The 17900-nt window shown below is 40.7% G+C and overlaps 1 protein-coding gene across 4 annotated transcripts in view; it reads left to right on the top strand.

Moving 5' to 3' along the window:
- The window catches only part of CELF2 (CUGBP Elav-like family member 2), a 550308-nt gene that overhangs the window by 161895 nt on the left and 370513 nt on the right, over window positions 1–17900 (top strand). The window contains exon 1 of one of the 4 annotated variants that reach the window (XM_064703046.1): window positions 10197–10366. The exons of 2 other annotated variants lie outside the window; for them this stretch is intronic. In XM_064703046.1, the coding sequence (XP_064559116.1) occupies window positions 10314–10366 (53 nt within the window). In that variant the 5' untranslated portion in view covers window positions 10197–10313. Of the gene's footprint in view, window positions 1–10196; window positions 10367–17900 lie in introns of those variants that run through there. One more of the 4 variants, XM_064703042.1, reaches the window with a different exon arrangement.

Here is a 17900-nt window from a genome sequence, read left to right as displayed (position 1 = left end):
TATTGCCACATACTGGTATTGTTGCTGGTAAGGCAGGAATAGTCTTTGGCTCTGGGATAGCCTATTTACTTCAAAGTGGTTCTTCTATCACTATTTAATTTGGGAATTCCTGCCTTTAGGATCCCTTTTCTTGTATTATTGAAAATGACATGATTTCTAAAAGTCCAATGTATTTTTCATTCACTAGGCTATTTTCTTAATTATATTTGCTGGAGATAGACTCAATTGCAGTTCTGTTCACCTTCAATTTATGTTCCTATTTCTGAAGCCTTTGGCAGACTTTCAGAGAGTGTCCATACACACCGAATTTAGTCCCTCAGCTTTAGATGATAGCTCTCAGTAAATTCACATGCAGTGCTTGCAGAGGGGAGAGCACCTTCCCTTTTCTCTCCTCTGAGCAGACCAACAGAATAAATCCTGATCCAAAACACTTCAGTGATCTTGGTAAAGCTCTCCTTTCTGCCAAACTCGGCGGCTGATGAAGTTGCAGCTACTTCTCCTCCAGTCTTGTGCCAGGTTTTACAGCAGGAAGTAAAGATTCTGTGCTACAATAATGTTCAAGTGCTGCTTTTCCATTCCAGGTGTCTAAAAGCTGTCCTGACACCAAGGTCAGGATGGCTTTCCATGACAATTTTGCTCAGACAAAAGTTTGAAATATCAGTTTAGATGGTTTCACAAAAATTATTTTCACCTCTGATGGTGAGGGAGAGGGGCCAGATGGGAGATGGGGAGTGGACTTTTGTTTCAGGAAGACCTGAAAAATATTCGGTATATACAGATAAGGATAAAAAATGGCACTGTTTCTCCATGCTGGGCTGAACACTGTTAAAACAGTTTCCTTTAAAGTAGTTCCATGCTTCCTCTGTACATGAACTCTTGGTATAGGTCATCCCTATCCAGAGGGAAAGTTTTCAATAGCACATCAGGAGAGATGGAGGTGGGCAATGGGTTTCTCTAGATCCCGGGTGACAGATATTTTAGATTTGTATTTGAAACATAGCAGAATATGAGAAAATATTTGCTCATATCACACAAGGATAATGAAAATTGTATCAAATTCTTAGAAATTTAGATATCTGGAAACATTTCTTGGGAATGGATTGCCTTAAATATGTAGATTGGGTTAATCTGCCCTGAGGAGGAATTTTTATTTGCCCTGCCATGGCCATGGTTGAGGTTATGCCAATTCAAAAAAAGGCAGCTGAGCTGCCCCACATACACACAGGCTGCTCAATCTGTCAGCAAAAGGGGAAATATAAGAAAAGATACAAATTTCTGGCCAAAAAATATTTGACTAATAAGAATGTAAAAGAGTAACCCAGGAGTTCCTTTAAAAATCCCATTCCTTTGTGGCATTTCAATGGGAAAATGGCACTCAAGGCTTTGTATTTTACATCCCTTAGCAGTCTAGGGAAGATTGTGGCTGTTCTTGACCAAAAGAGCACAGGTTAACTGGGTTGAACACAAGCCAATTAATATCCCAAACAGGCCTCAACTGGATAATTATAGGCCCAGTATTGTGCCAGCTTGTGATATCCATGGCAATGTGAAGACTAAATTCACAATTGACATCATGAAATGAACATGAATTTTAGATTCAGCATCCATAATCTGAAAAGAAGGCTGCTTACTTCTTAAGGAGATGGTAACTAAAAGAAAAAATAATAAAAAAGAAGTCTTGGGGGTATTCAAAGCAGCCTGGTTAGTGACTAGACAGCTCTTTCTGCAAGAGGAAAAAGCTAAAAAGCTTTCTCAAACGACTGGGTAAGGAATAATCAGCAACAGCTGGAATTTGTCATTTGCACACAAGCTACAAATTAAAAGAGAAATATAAATTACCTGAAGAATCTACCATGAAATGCAGCACTATCTTCCCCTCCTGGTTTCCTCAGGCAGAGACTGAACTCCTTCCCAGCTGTTGAGCAACAGAGACAATTTGCAGTTCAGTCCTCTCGATTTCTGTCAGATGGGGGAGCAGTGAAATGTAAGATGGGAAGTGAAAGAGGTAGAATTAGATTGGATATTGGTAGAAAATGTTTCACTATAAAGGGGGATGAGGCCCTGGCACAGGTTTCCCAAAGAAGCTGTGGCTGCCCCATTTCTGGTCCAAGGCCAGGTTGGAGCGGGGTAACCTGTTCTGGAGGAAGGTTTCCTGCCCATGGCACAGGGGTGGGATAAGATGATCTTTAGGGTCTCTTCCAACCCAAGGCATTCTATGATTTTATGATCCACTGATCTCTGCTTGCCTGATATAACAGGAACCTGTGAAATGCAGGAAGCTTCCCAAGGACACCCCATGAATTATTAGCAATAAATCCAGCCCAGACTTGAGGGACTCAGCCTGTAATAGGTCCTGCAGCTTCCAGACAAGTGTGGATTTGCTTAGGTTGAACACCCAAATGAGGAAAGGGTATTTTCCTTGTTTTTCTACAAGCCAAACTTTACGATGTGCAATTTTCAAGACTTCCAGTGTCTAGAGGGTAGTGCAATGTTCTAGAAAGCTGCTTCTATTAATCTCACTCTTTTTGCAGTCTTTATTGGTTGTATTTTGTCAGATGAAGCAATGAATGTTTATGCCCCAGGTTTAGAAAGCAATAAAAATGTTTTATTTTCAACATGGGGACCTGTGCTTCTCTTTATTGGAATCACAGCCTAGGCCCTGTCTGGGAGAAAAATCACCAACGTGCTTGGGCTTGTGTAAATGAGGTCAGCAAGAGAGAGAAGCGTGGCATGAGACTTTGGGTATTTTGAATGGAAAGAAAGTATTTCCTGTAAACAAATTATGTATGTGACTGTGACCTGTTGTATATAAATAATTTAACCTGGGCTACAATAGCTATTAGTGCTTTGAAAGGTACAAGACTTTTATGAACAGATGTAGGAAGCAATGGAATCATCAACATGGGAATGAATGAATGAATGAATGAATGAATGAATGAATGAATGAATGAATATATGTATGTTTAGGTGATGCTCCTGTTTAAAATGGGTGGTCCTCAGAAAAAAGAAAAAGAATGTGGTACTGCTTTTTCAGAAATTAAAGAAGTTCCTTTAGGTAATAACTGTAAACAGCTGCATTCAATACCTAAGCAAAAAAATCTTTCTCTCCCTTTTTCTGAATTAGGACCTTTAGAGTGAACTTTTTCTATGGATAAACTGTCCTTTAGAACTGAATTTAATGCCAGCCTTCTATTGATGAAGTAATACTGTTATGAAACTCTCTCCACTACTGTTTTCACAGGGATAACATGTTGGGTTTTTCCTCAGGAGAGCAACAGCTCATTTCAGTGCACTCTGTGGTGCTTTGTTTGGATACACACACACACCTGTACATGGATTTTTGGATGCTTGTGCCTATGCAAGCAGATAAGCACTTCTAAACAAAGGCTCCAGGGGAGTTACATGCCCAGAATCAGGACACTTAATTGGTTTTTGTGTTTATAAAAATCTCCTGCCAGCTGTTACAGCAAAAAGTTGCCTTCCTGTTTTGTCAGCTCTTCCCAACCTTTGTAATGGGAAGGGAAAACGAAACAGTTTTATTTCTAATGTGTACAGCAAATCCTGAATCCTGACCAGCATCAGGGTAAATTCAGGCTAAAAGGGTGCTCCTCCATGCCTTTACATGAAATATGTATGGGGTTGCTCTGGCTTCTGAAGCATTTTCTCCTTCCCTACTCACATGTCACCATCTTTAGGTCAATGGCAAAGCACACAAGGGACCTTGTACCTCTTTCTCTGTTTAACAGATATAAGCTCAGTGCATAAAATAGGTGTTTGTGGTTGACACTTCAAAATCATGTGCCTGAATGTACTTTCATAAATATGAATATCAGAAATGGACCATTTATTTCACCACTTTCTTAATTGAATAATTATTCCCTTTTGCTGCTTTTTTCCCCCTTATTTCCCTCTAGGACTTTGGAGCTTTTAAATAATTTTCTTTCTAAGGGGTATGGTATAGATCACTTATTTAAAGCTTCAGGGGTTCCTTACTTTGCTACAGCAACTCTTTAATTTTTGAAGTGGTAGAAGCCATCTGTCTCAACAGATCATGTTCTTTTACACTGAATGACGAACCGGTATTTCAGTTGATTTATACTTAAAACAGTCTTGGAAAGGAGGGAATTTCATAAAGCTGCCAATTTCTGTGTCTTCTATTAAGTTCCTAGTGTTCTGCTCTGTAGATTGCTAGGGTGGTGTCTGTCCCTCCCAGATGGGAAAGTAGGGCACAGATTAAAAAAACCATTTTCTCAATGTCAAGAAGACAGAGAGAGGAATTAACTGAACATCTCCACCTAGTCTCTTACCAATAATTATCCTATTCCTTGAATTTCTGTGATGGATAGAAAACCAGAGGTAAATATTTGAAGAGTCTATTAAAAGACATATATGGATGTGGACCACTAATTTTCTTTGTCTCTTTGGAAATGGTTTCCTAAAAATTTTACAGTATGCATTCAGCATAAATTAATTACCCTTAGATTTATTCTCCAACGCTGCATGAGATGGCATTGGGGCTGCACAAATGCAGCTGTGGTCCATGTGAAAACACGTCCTTTGCAACAAAGCACTTATTAAGGTCATCACCAAAGTTTTTATTTTCTGGGCTGTGTTATGAAGGCAGCCTGAACAATAACCTTTTCATAAGGCTTCATAAGGACCTTTTGGTGTTCACTGTATGACCTGCCACCAAAAGAATGGAAATTAAAGGACAGACAGTGCCAGCTTAGGCTCCTCAGTCTGCTGTGGCGCCAGAACAGTTAACTGCTGCTTTTCTCCTCTCCACCAAATCTGACCCCTGACTCTGCCAAATGGAATGAAAGCAGCAGATTGGGGTGTGCAAGGAGCTCTTTTTGAACATGTCTGGCAAATACAAGGAGCTTTTCTTCTCTTTCATTCCTTCTGCTGGGTGAGGAAGGGCAAGCCCTGCCTCAGACTACAGAAGTGTTCTCGCCCCGCCAGTGCTGCAGAGCGAAGAAACCTTCCCGCTGGCCAGCAAAGAGAAATTCAGCACAAGGACTTAAATGTTTGGCTCATATGGTGTTTAAAGTGAACTACAAACACCTTAAAAACAATTAGGCTGATGGGGGTTTGGGCATCACTGTCTCTTCAGAGAGGCTGGAAAGCATTTCTCTCATAATGAAGTATGTCGTAATAGTGATTTTCTGCTAGGTGAATAGACACAAAACACATCTTTGTTCATGAGGCTTTTTATTGCAGCAGTTGTCATGAGCAAAACCTGAAAGTACTTGAAAATCCATTAAAAACACAATCAGGAATAAAAAAAAATGCCATCTCTTGAAAGTTTGTCTCTGCAGACTGTAAAAGTGAGAAGTCGATAAGTATGAGACACATTTATGCAATTTAAGATTAATGATTAACTGTTAAAGTGCAGGCTTTGTACAATCAGCAAGGAAACAAAACCCCTCAATCTCTGCAGCTGCTGGATGAAGCCAACTTCTAAGTTACAGAGTGTGATAAGATGTGCTGAATCCCAGCCCAGTTGGCCATTGACCTGCAGTGAAACAGCGATTGCTGTCTCCGGGGTGTTTTGGTTGCAGTTCCCAATTCCCAGAGGGTAATTGTCAGCTGGATTTATGCCTGCTTGTCGCTGCTTTTCCTCTGGTTCTGTACAAGCATCAGTGCATGACTTTGGGAATTTCTTAGACTTGGGACTTAAAATTTCTTGTCTCCCAAATTGCGTATTTCACAAAGAAAGAATGGACTAACTTTAAAAATTCTTAATAATACTTTAACTTACTTACACCAGTTCTAGGAGTAAGATCTTTAATTATCATTTTTTTTTCCATCAGAATTATTAAATTCAGCCAGATTTTTTTCACACATCCAGGCCGTGAACAAGTGCTCGTGTTCCCAAGTTAAAGCAGCATCTTGCCAACTTTAAAACATTTGGCTGGTCAGCAGGAAAGAAAAAGCTGCTTGTAAAGCACTGGAATGCATTTTCAATTAGTCACTCCATTGCTTAAAAGGCGAGGCATCGGGGACTGGGAGGAGAGGCAGGGGGGTGGCAAGGCTGATGGGGAGGGACAGCATGAGGCAGTCTGGAGAAGAGCCTTTATCAGCCCCCAACAGCAGCCCTGAAGTTGGAGGCCACTCTTTAATAGCTGAGCTTTTGTTTAACAGCAGGCTCCCCAGGGAGAGTGAGGCTTTCCTGGTAAAAGACCAAGATTTCTTTCAAATAACTTAAAATTGCTTTGTACGAAACGGCAACAGAGAATATGTATTGGGAAGATGCTAGAAGGTTATTTATTTCTCTATTATTGCCTGATAACCAGGCTGCTGGGCACCCTGACTCTGGCAGACCTTCCTTGGCTCCTAAAATATTTTGAGAGAGATAACAGCCTTGAAAGGAGATTAAATAACGAACCCAAACTGCTTACTATACTTGGTTTATTATCCTGCCCAACACTGTGAAGTTCTCAGTCCAATAGGACTCTGGTAAAGAAAGAGCTGGGGGGCGGGGGGGAATCTCATGACATAAAATCATCTTTCTATTGCTCAGTAGCCATAACTGCTTTTGCTTTTTTAAACGCTTTGTCCTGTACTTGACCTTCAAATGTTTGTAGCTAGCTGATCTGGAACTTTTTTGACTCCACAGCTGTCTAAACTAAGGATGATGACATTGCTTAGAGATCCTTTTGTGTGTGTGTGTATACAGGAATGCTGTTTTCAAAAGTATATATATATATTTATTTTAGCATGACTCAAAATCTTGGAGAGCTTCTACTTCTTTATCATGTTAACTGAGAACCAGCAAGTTCTCAGTGGGGGAACGTGTCATGGCATGAAAGACACAAATTCCACAATAGGCTGGATTTCAGCAGGTAGAGAAAATTTTTAGGGTTGTTGCCTTCTGGCTAGCAGTAATAAATTTGCTTAAGTAATATTTCACAGATGTGCTGGTGGTTTCCTGGCAAACAAGCTGAAGATCATAAGAAATTTCTTTACTCGAAGCATAAAAATAAAAGATTCGAATACAAAGTCCTCAGCCCTAACAGAAGAAACATTTGGCTAAAAGCTGGGCTGGAGTCTGCTATCTAAGCACAAGAGTTAAAACAATTTTACAGTGAGTTTCTGTTTCTGTTTTATTTGTTTTCTCCTACTATAGCTACATGCTGTATGAAACACGTGAGGCTGTTTTGGAAAATCCATTGCCTGTTGCAAGTTCCTCTGTGCTAAACTTAATCTCGTAGTTTTATTTTTAGAAGGCTCATAGTTGCTGTCCTCAGGGTTGTAGGAAAAGCTGGCAAAATGCCATCAAGGTCCTGCAAAATGGAGACATATCTTTCTTTCCAGACACAGGAATTTGAGATTAAAAAAATAGAAATAACCACAAGAAGTGCAAAAGGGAAAGGAACAAGTGTATTTACTCCTGCAGTATAGTTTTCATGTGGATATGTTGGCAGAAATAATGGAGCATTTTCTGTGGGAAGACAGTGAAAAATGTATCTATGGAAAGTATAAGATGTACTTGTTAGAGATAAAAATCCTTGAAATAGACATAGTTTGTGGAGTTTTGGGATGAACAAAGTAAGACACTGAGCAAATTGGTGCAGTGGGGTATAAAGACAGAACTTCTGCCCCTTTCCCACCTTGACCTGCAACAGGATGTGACAAGGACACAAACTTGGCTTGTAAACGTTTCAGGGTATTTTGATTTTTGCTCTCTTTGCAAGCTAAGCTTGAAGCCTTTCTTAATTTGAGCCTGGTCATCAATATGTTTACACAGTATGAAATATTAAGTGAGAAGTTTGCATGGGAAAATAGGTGAGTGTAGCTCTAAAACCAGCAAATGTGGCAATAGGGTAGAGAGGAAAGAGAAAAGGCAGTGTGCTGCAACCACTGATGTCCTCCCCAGCCTCAAACAAGGGATTAACATCTGTAACAGTGGGTTCAGTGGTTTACAAACTGTTGGGAGGAATAAAAGAGACATTGGCCAATCTGTTTTTATTTGCTTTCCATGCAAAAGAAAAAAAAAAAAAAAGAAAGTTTCTTCCATTCCACAAACAACTGAATTTAATTTTCCATTACAAGCATCTTGCCCACCTCCTGTAGCTAAACAAATATAGGGCCCAGAGTTTCCAGAGCTGGATAGAAGCCTTATCTCTGCAGAACTGCTCAGAGATATGTGTGTATCAGGTGAGAAACACCCTGTGCCCCGCAGGTTTTCAGGGAGAGGTGGAACATTTGTAACCCCTAGCTGTCCTCCATCCGCACCTGCAACCCCACCATCGCTGTCCCTGCTGTGTTTTTCCTCACTACACCCCTCTGAGACAAAGCCAAACTGTTGGAAGCATTGCCTAGGGGAGGATGCAAAATTCCAGAGTCTGAACTTGATGAACTGATGAGCAGACAGGGCCCCACGGGCTGAGCTTCACCTGGCCAGGGCAAGAGGAGGCAGGAGATGACTCAGAGCTCCTCCCAAATGAGGGGTCAACGATGCTCTGGCCTTGGAGCAAAGGAGGCATTTTGTATCAGGGTCACTTAAAACTCGTTGTTTCTGTTTGACCGCTATCAGCTGGCTGCTGTCTGGCAGGAAAAATGGTCACATTCTCTTTTTTTTTGGGCGGTGGGAAGCCTCGGTGTCACCTTCTGGCCAAGGCAAGACTGAGCTGCCTTTGTGCAGCCGGCCGGGGGGTTCAGGCTGCCCAGACCCTGCCTCCAGCAGAAAAGGCAGCCTGAAATGGTTTGGGCACAGCTCAAGTTTTTATCTCACCAAAGAAGGAGCTATTGGAAGGCTTAAAAGTTTATAAGTTATTATGTCTTATAATACTCCTTATTATGTTTCCACCAGTGCTTCTCATGCTACCAGATCTCCCAAATCTCTTCTCAAATCTCTTTGTGACCATCATATTAGTGCTTCTTTTAACATACAAGGGCTGATCTTAACTTCTTTTTCTTTTTTTTTTCTTTTTATTCTTTTTTTCTTTTTATTTTTTTTTTTTTATGTGTGTGTGAGAGAGAGAGAGAGAGCTGGTGGCAGAGGGAAACTAGCAGCATATGCCTGTGATATAAATATCAAAGTGGAAGTATCTACCAATTGGGGTAGTTTGGTTCTGACTGAACACTTGATAAGGTACTGTTTTGCTTTTTTCCCCCCAAAGAATTTTAATTCCTCACTGGAATTAAATTTCCAGGAATTTCCAGAAATCCTAATGAATTGGTGGAGCTCAAAGAGAGGTTACAGTCATTTGCAGGAGGAATGGAAAACATTTAGAAGGGGGAAAAATGCAAGAGAAATATTTAAATAGAGGAAAATCAATGTCAAAAATTATTACAGAAACACAAAAGAAGCCAATAAACTCGATTTTCCTAAGTGAATACACACTATCAGCAGTTACAGAACTTTTCAGATCACCATAGTAATCTGGAGGATGCTTTACCATTTATTTTTTATGTAGTAAAAAAAAAAATAAATTGATTTAATGGAACTATATAGACACCTTCTCCCCTTTTAAGCATCCAAAGGCTTTGCATGATTAGACTTTTTATTATTCCTCCATAATAGCAGCCTTGCTTTAGATCAGTGCATTTCAAGCACAGCTTCTGTGTTTAAGTCTATCAATTCTAATAGATTTAAAGAACGGGGGGGGGGGGGAGAAAGATTATTCTGAATTCTAAAGGTTGTGAACTGCTTTTAATGCGTGTGTCTGTCTCTCCATATGGGGGTGAGGGACAAGGGGAGGAGGGAAGGGTGGGAGAGGAGTTGCATTAGAAAGTCCCTCCTTTAAAAGTGTCAAACTCCAACCTGCACAGAACAGGGAAAGGGAGACCACCACCAACCCTCAGAAAATAATATAAAAACAAACCTCAAAGGTAGAAGAAAATACCCAAAAGGAGAAGACTGCAGCTTGCAGTAATCTGTAAATGATTGCTGGCAAAGACTGGAGGCTTCGAGCTTGAGCTGTGTTTGCTCCAAAAGAAAGCCAAGAAGGACGGTGTTAATAAAGAGAGATTTAACTGAGGGCTGTGCTTGGAATAAAGTGGACTACAAAAAGGTCAAATTTGATCAGTTGGAGCAGATTACAAGGGCTTTAAAAGGTAGTGGTGAAGAAATGAAACTGGGACTGTGAAGCAATATAGCACAAGATTGATTTTGGGGGTGGAGAGAAGCTGGGACAAGTGCTTATCAGCTTGAGAAGGAGGAAGAGCTGTGCTGGGTTTGTTGTCATTCCCACACTGAGTAGAGTACTTGCTGCTTTTGTGGTTAGCCTTTCCTGCCGTGGTTTTTCTTCTTTTTTATTTTCTTTTTTCGTTTTTAATATACATATTTTATTATTGTTATTCCTACAATGGTGTCTATAATCTCTGACTTGGATCCTCTGAAAAGCTGGAAAGTTTTAAGGTAGGCCTATGTTTTCTTCTGTTTGGTAGAGGCATTTTGGGGTTAGCCCTAAATTAACTGGAACTTGAGTTATAATCGAAATGCGAGCCCTGGGCTTAAGTAAGAAAGGAGTTTCTGGTAATTAGAGCCCTTTTAAGACACAGCAAAACCTTCGAACAGATGTTTAGAGAGACCCGAGAGAGAATTTTTAAATATACTTCTCAGTGTTACAGTGCAGTGAGGAATTCTTTTTTTTTTTTTTTTTCCCTTATTTCTTTTTAAGGAGAGATTGCTCTGTAAATTCAAGCTAATAGTAAAGGCTCACACCAGTTGCAACTGCAGCGTTAACTCTCTGCTTTCCTTGCTGTGCTCTGCGTGGAAATGAATGGGAAACTCCAGAGAAGCAAAAATAAACAGCATGAGAAAGTTGATCAAGAAGTGGAAAACAGTTTTGGGGGGAGGAAGGGGGACTGAAGTGCTTGTTTCTTATTGTTGTAGAAACTTCCACACTTTGCTGCCTCTCTTAAGGCATGTGTTTGGCATTTAAAAGTTGCTACTTTTTTACCTACAGCACTTGGGTTTGTTTTTTTTTTTATTTGCATAGTGAAAAATTGGGATTTGAACTGCTGAAAACGGTAAGGGAGAAAAGAAATCCCCATTAATATTTGCTGCAGATATTGAAGATCCACAGTGTTAAATGCCTGTGTTTAAATGCTGTAAGTGCCTGGTTTTGCCTTATTGAGAATGCAGACGTATAAAAGTTTGCAGATGGTTTGCAGAAACTTCTGTAAGACATTGGAAACATCTGGGAGTGTATATGGCAGAATTATAAAATCACTTAAATGTAAAGTTGCATAGATACTCCTCAGCTTTTTTTGCAAAACTTGAAGCTGCCTGGACTGATTATATTTTGAGTAAATTACAGGGATTGGGGGCTATGAATTGTGATATTATTATGCTATATATGTAATAATAATATTTTGAAGTATACTTTCGATTCTTTATACAATTTTTTTAAAGAACTTACTGTGTTCTGAACTGAAAGAGGAAAAACACTTCAGAATCAAAGCATAAAGTCTACTTACATGACTAAGGATTTTTCCCTCACTGAACTTTCTATTTTAGGAGTTTAAAATTCCGTGACCATTTTCTGTGTAGGACTGGGCACTGAGACCCTCTGTCCTTGCCTGTGGTGTGAGACTTGGCACAGGGGGCTTGCTGCAGGTTTATTTTATTTTATTTTATTTTACTTTATTTTATTTTATTTTCCAAGGGGTTTGGGACTGTCAGCACGGGATGATGAGTTTGTATTTGACTCCAAAAGTTCCGTGAGGACTCAAACACAGTGATGAGGAGTGCGGGGCTGGGGACCAGCACTGGGGCAGGGACCAGAGCTGGGCTGGCTCCTGTGGCTCACCACCAGCCCCTGAATGCCACTGAAGGGCTTCTGCAGAGCCCCTTTGTGCTGCCTGACAGCTGACAGGAGAGCTATTCTGGGAATTATTTTAACTTTTAATTATTTTCAGTTTTATCAAGCTCTATGCGATTATTTCTGATTGCTCCGCGAGACAAGTCAGGTGATGCCAGGTTTGTGCAGAGTTGGAGGATGGCACTGAGGACATTAAAGCCAAGAAGATTTAAGGAAGAGACAATGTTGCCCTCTCAAATAATCCTCTTTTCTTTTTTAAAAACCCTTTTCCATACCTGTAAAAGGAATATCTCCCAGGCACTTTTCCCCTGCAGCAAGCCTGAAGTTTCCCAACTTTGTGTGTGAACGTGGAGGCTGCAGCTGAATGGGCACAGAGCAGGTCAAAGGTGTGATTGAGTCTGGGCATTTCTGGGTGGTTTCTGTGTGTGAGGAGAGCAGCAGCAGCTCTGCACAGATGTGACATTGTGCAGCACCACTGCAGGATGCAGGAGGTTAAGAGGTGGCAAAAGGCAATAGGTAATATGAGTAGTAATATGAGCAGAATGATCGCTGGAAGAAAAAAGAAAAAGAGCTAGAAGTCATCACATAGCTGATATGGCTTGTGACTTCTTGAACTGCAGTACCACTTCTACTTTTCTTATATATTTTAGTTCCTCTTCTGTGGGCCAATTTCCAGCCTGTTTGAGGCCTCTGAAGTTCCTGGTTTTAGTGTGTCCCCAAAGAAGCCTGTAGCTAATATTTATAAGAAATAGAGGAATGTTTGTGTGTTTATTTTAGGTACACAAACCAATTCTTTCAGGCTCAAATGAATTGATGTAGCAAATGCCACCACCAGCTCTAAACTGGTGTCCTACGCTGATAAATTCTTAATTTTCTTCACTTTTTGCACCCCCACAATTTATTCTGAGGGTGTCTTATTTATGACTCCATCACAGTTTGGGGCCTGATTAGCTGGGAAAGGACTGGAGGATGCCGATCCTGTGGGGGCAGTAGGTGGGAATATTCACATTGGGACTTCATCATCCCCTGGGCTCAGAGCAGCCTTGTGCTGGTTACCCCCATGTCAGCTGAGCTCAGCTCCTGCTCCCCAAACCCTCTGGAAGCATTTCCCTGGGCCTCTGAATAAAGGTAATCATGAAGGGAAAGGTACAATATAGCAACAAACAAGGCTGTGGCTGGTGGTGAAGCCTAAAAGGAGGGAGAGGTCATGCTGGAGCATGACATGGGATTTTGCTGGACTCAACTCTGTTAAGCTGGGACTGCTAGCAGAGGTATAAAATAAATAGCATTATGATGTGTGTATATATAATATTACATCAGGCCTCCCTCTTTGGTTGTGTCTGTCTGGAGTGGGACAGTGAGAGCTGCAATAATTTCTGGTGAGTCTCAGCTTCCTCTGGGTGCAAGCGCCCTAAACACAGTTTAATGTGCATTTTCTTTCACTGGATTTATTCAGAGTGGTCTGAGTACCAAAGTGACTGGAAAGAGAATGCATGGATTTATTTTTTTTCTCCTGTTGTCTCCTTTGGGATAAGCTCCCAGCACAAGATCTATGCTGTGACACAAGTACACCACTGCCTGATCTCCCTGTTCATAGTGGGGCTGCAATAAACACCATGTCCTGTTGTATTCCTTGGAGCCAGGAGAGACTGGCAAAACTTCAAGCCTTCAAAAAAAAAAAGGAAAAATCCTTCAGAGCCTTCCCAGGAAACACAGTGTGCTGGCCCAGCCCTCTGCAGACACAGAAATCTCATTTACCATCTCCAAAATGAGATGGGAGCTGGGATGGAGACCCCCTAGTGCAAAAGAGAGACCAAAATCAGCTGTCTCGATTCCAGAAAAGTCTCTTATTCCTGTTTAGAACTTCTGGCATGTGGTTTTGTTCCTCATATATGACTGGACAATGGTTTCTGAAGCATCCTGTGCTCTGGGCCCCTACAGCAGCAAAAGCAAAGCTGTAGCCTGGCAAGGAGAGGCACAAAAAGAAGGGGAAAAAAAAAAGTAATTCCTCAAGGCCACATCTCCTCTGTTGCTTTTCTGCCTTAATTTGGCTCCAACAAGGCTAAATTCAGCACTATAAATCATATGAGTTACCTATGCAGGGAAGACCTTGCACCCCTCTGCATTCCTGTCTGAAGAAATATGTGACCTTTCCACGGCACATTGCTAGGAAAAAAAAAATAATTAAAAGTCGGATTTAACTTGGCTTTGCAACCTCAAGGTGAAATCCAAGGGAAAAATGCAGGGGTTTTTACTGAGAGGAGTGGTCAGCCCCAGCCTGGGCAGCAGGGATCTTGGTGTCTGCTCTGCATGCAGATGATGGGAACTCCAGAGTCCCATTGAACCCAACTTGGCAGGTGGAGCTGGGAACATCTTGTTTCACACATCATGTGTCAGCCGGATGTACCAGTGCAAATGTTCTCTCCAAAATGGCTTTTTTTTTTTTTTTTTTTCCACCACACACACCATCCAAACAGCCTGTTAATGGTTTGGCTTTTCAGGAAAAAAAAATAAAAAAGTGTTTTTCATGCTTGGCAAATCAGCCCAGGAGGAGCAGTTTCAGCCGTGTTGGGGTGTGCATTATGACCTGTTTTGGGCAAATTGTCCTGTCCCTACATCCACCCCTGTGATTGCCTGGAGTTGAGGTGGTTTAAACAGCTTCAAAATGTTCAAACTGGAGAGGAGGGAGGAAAAAAACAGACACAACAGCTAAAATTTGGCTGTGGCCACAGAACAATAAATTGAGCAAAGTTTAAGATAAGGCATTCTGTGTTGTATTCAGTATCTGAACAAACCAGCTAATGCATGGGCTCCAAACACACAAATGCTTGGAAAAAGGACTGAAAAAAGAAAATATTTCACTTGTGCTTTACTCTGAGGACCTGGACAATGTTCTCTTCATCCAGTACTCAGGAAACAAAAGAAAACAAGCCCTGAAAGTTTGGCCCAGGGACACAATGCTGGACTCCATCGCCACCATGAAATACAGAAAATGGAATTTCGGATGTCAGTGGAGAATACAAATTCCCTCATAATTGCCACAATATGCTTGGTTAAAAAAAATAAATAAGTGTGGAAAGAGGGTGTGTGTATCTTGTAATAACTAAAAACACATTTTAGAAATGGCTTTCCAGTCCAAAAATGCAGATAGTGTCAGAGATGGCATTGAAAGGGGTGTTAGTGAGGGTTACACATGTCCCAAGTTGTGACACAGATGAGAATCACCAGGGGGGTGGTGGCTGTTGCCAAGCTCTGATAAGCTAAACATGAACAGCAAAACATGGTGTGGATTCTTCTGCTTTCAGTTTGAATGTCTAACTCTACAGTCACTCAAGTGAATAATAGTGGGATGAAAAATTGGGGCCAGCTGTACTGAAGTATGAAATTTTAATTTTTTTTAATTTTTTAAATTTTTTTTCTTATTTGTTCTTCCTTTGCACTTTGTTGAGGACAATATGGGCAACTTTTCTTGGTTTGTTTTTTTGTTAGTTTTTTGGGTTTTTTTCCTCTCAAAAAGGCAGGATCTATGGGATGATGCAAGCAGTAAAGACAACAGAAAACAGTAGATTAGGATGTAACACACTCCTGCATTCATTGCTGATGGGTGAGCAAGCCATCCAGTCCTCCTCTGAGCCTGTGCAGATTTATTCTTGCATCTTCATTTTCCCCTGATTAAAATTCACCATCACTCCTTTCAACAAGAGGTTATTCTCCACCGTTTTGCTAAAAACAATCCACTTTTCATATCTAGCCTGTGTACAAGCTCATTACATCTTGTTCATTTGGGACATGAGTTGTTAAATCTTCCAGGTGCTTTATGGGGGATTTAAACACCCAATTCAAATGAATGATCTCTCACAATGAGGTTTACTTACTGCTGCTGCCATGTTCCTTTGCCTAATTATTTGAATGGCCCTAACCCCTAAAACATGATATGAAATGACTGCACCAGCAGCACAGCTGTCTAGCCAGAGCCTGTGACAGTGAGGTGCAGTTCAGGGACTTGTGCCAGCAGCTATGGCTTTTCCCTGGTGGTTCCTTCCTCCATCAATTGACCTGACTGGTTTTGCAGCTTTAACTTTGAGTCCAGAACATCTGTCAGCAAAGAAATTCTGTGGTTTGGCACGCTGATGGCAGTTGCTAACAAAGCAGTGTGCTGGAAGGGCTCCTCTGCATGTAAATTTGTCTTGTATCCGTGTTTTGGGATGTGTGGAAAGTGTTTGGAGTCGATTCCCTGCTAAGGCCTTGAGCCATTGACTTCAGGTTCCCTCCTTGTGAGGGGAGGCTGAGGTTGTGCTGTTTCTTCATCTATTATGCCCCAGAATTTCACTCCTGACTGGTGATTTCTCACACAGGTAGGATGTGCAACATCCATGTATTACTAAGTGATGCTTTCCTCTACCATCTCCTCATCTTAAATCAGTGGCAGTCCTAATGTACTCCTGCAGGTCTTTCCTAACCCACCCACTCAAATTTTAGGCTTTGTCTGGTTCTGCCCTCAGTGGAACTGAAATAAGGAGGAAGTTGTCTGTACTCAGGAAAGGTACCTGGGCAATGGCAGCCTGGCATTGTCCTTGAGAATTGAGGTTATAATTTCATGCTTTTCCCAGGCTTTCTGTGTTAGTTTGGAAGTGTTAGTTAAACTCTGTGTGCCTCAGTTCCCAGAGGTAAAATGGACCTGTTAATATCTGTCTTATTTGCTTTGGCTATAAGATTTTCATGGCCATACAGATGTACAGCTCTGTCCTATAAAGCCCCCAGCACTGGAGGCTCAGCCTTGGGCTGGGCTTTTCATCACCTGCCCTCATAACAGTGATTTAACTGAAACCAGAATTTAATTCTTTTGAGGGTAAATAATTCCATGCTTGTTTACTAAAACCCCTTCTTTGTTATTTTTCCGCCTTTGCAAGATAGCACCAAGGACCAGGCACACAAATTCCTTGTACTCACCAGCTTTTTTTCCGAGCAGTTGTTAGGCTTTGGTTTTGTTTTGAAGAGAGCTTCATTAAAGATGTCTTGCATCTCTGCTAGTCCCAAGATGCTGTACCAGGGAGGGAGAAAAGGAAGGTGAAACCAGGGAGATTTGTAGTCTTTGTTGCTAAGATTTTCCATTGCTTGACCTGTGCAAGAGATGAATTTTTATCTCTTAGGAAAATACTCTAACTATTCCCTTTGGATGTTGTCTGATGGGTATCATTTTCTCCCAACAAACCTGTTCAGACTTCAGGAGCTCTAATACTCCTGAATAATGCTCTATGGTACTAAAAAACCCTTACAATAACATAAGTTTTACTATCCAACCTTTTTTATATGAGCAGCTGAACGTGCTTCTACTGATTATACTCTAATTTTCCTTAATTAAAAAACCCCAAACTTAATCTCATATTAATTGCATTTTTATATAACTTTCTCAGATTTTTTTTCTTTAATTGCGTGTGTTTCCTTATGTTTCATCACAAGTGATAGAAATTCCTTTTTTTTTTCTCTCATCTGAGTAAATCCATGCATTCCTTGACTATTAGAAGGATGTTGTCATCATAGGACATTTGTTCTTGAGTTGATCCCAATCTGGTATTAGTGCACCACTTTGTTACTGAGCACCTGTTAACCTGCTCACAGTGACATTTTTGTTGCAGTTCATTTGCTTTTTACAACTGAGTTTTAAAAGTGAAGATTTTTTTTAAAGGTAGAAATATTGGGAGGCTCAGTGATTACCTCAGTTGTACTCTCTCTTTTGTGGAATGGATGGATTTCAGATTATTGGAAAAACTTGTCATGTCAGTTGTGCTGGATTTTTTTTTTCTTCTTCTTCAGATATCAAGTTAAATTGCCTGTAGCCAGTTATCTTCTAGAAGCATGGTGTATAGATAATTTTTATCTGTTAAAGAATTAATGTACTTGTTCAGGTAATTTGCAATACTCTTCAGTAGTAGACTGATATTCAGTTTAATGTATCTGAATGGCTGAGTACAGTTATGTTTTAAATTAGTAGATGAATGGAACCAGAGCTTTCTTGGGGTTGAAAATCTTGGCATGACTTTTGAGTGATTTGATTAAGGATAGTCCACCCAAGGATTTGTAAGATACTATAAAAAGCTTTAAAAGGGGGAGAGGTTAGGGGTTTTT

The sequence above is a fragment of the Zonotrichia leucophrys genome, chromosome 1A (genome assembly GCF_028769735.1).
Source record: "Zonotrichia leucophrys gambelii isolate GWCS_2022_RI chromosome 1A, RI_Zleu_2.0, whole genome shotgun sequence".
Lineage (NCBI taxonomy): Eukaryota > Metazoa > Chordata > Aves > Passeriformes > Passerellidae > Zonotrichia > Zonotrichia leucophrys.
This window is presented reverse-complemented; position numbering and strand designations above follow the sequence as displayed.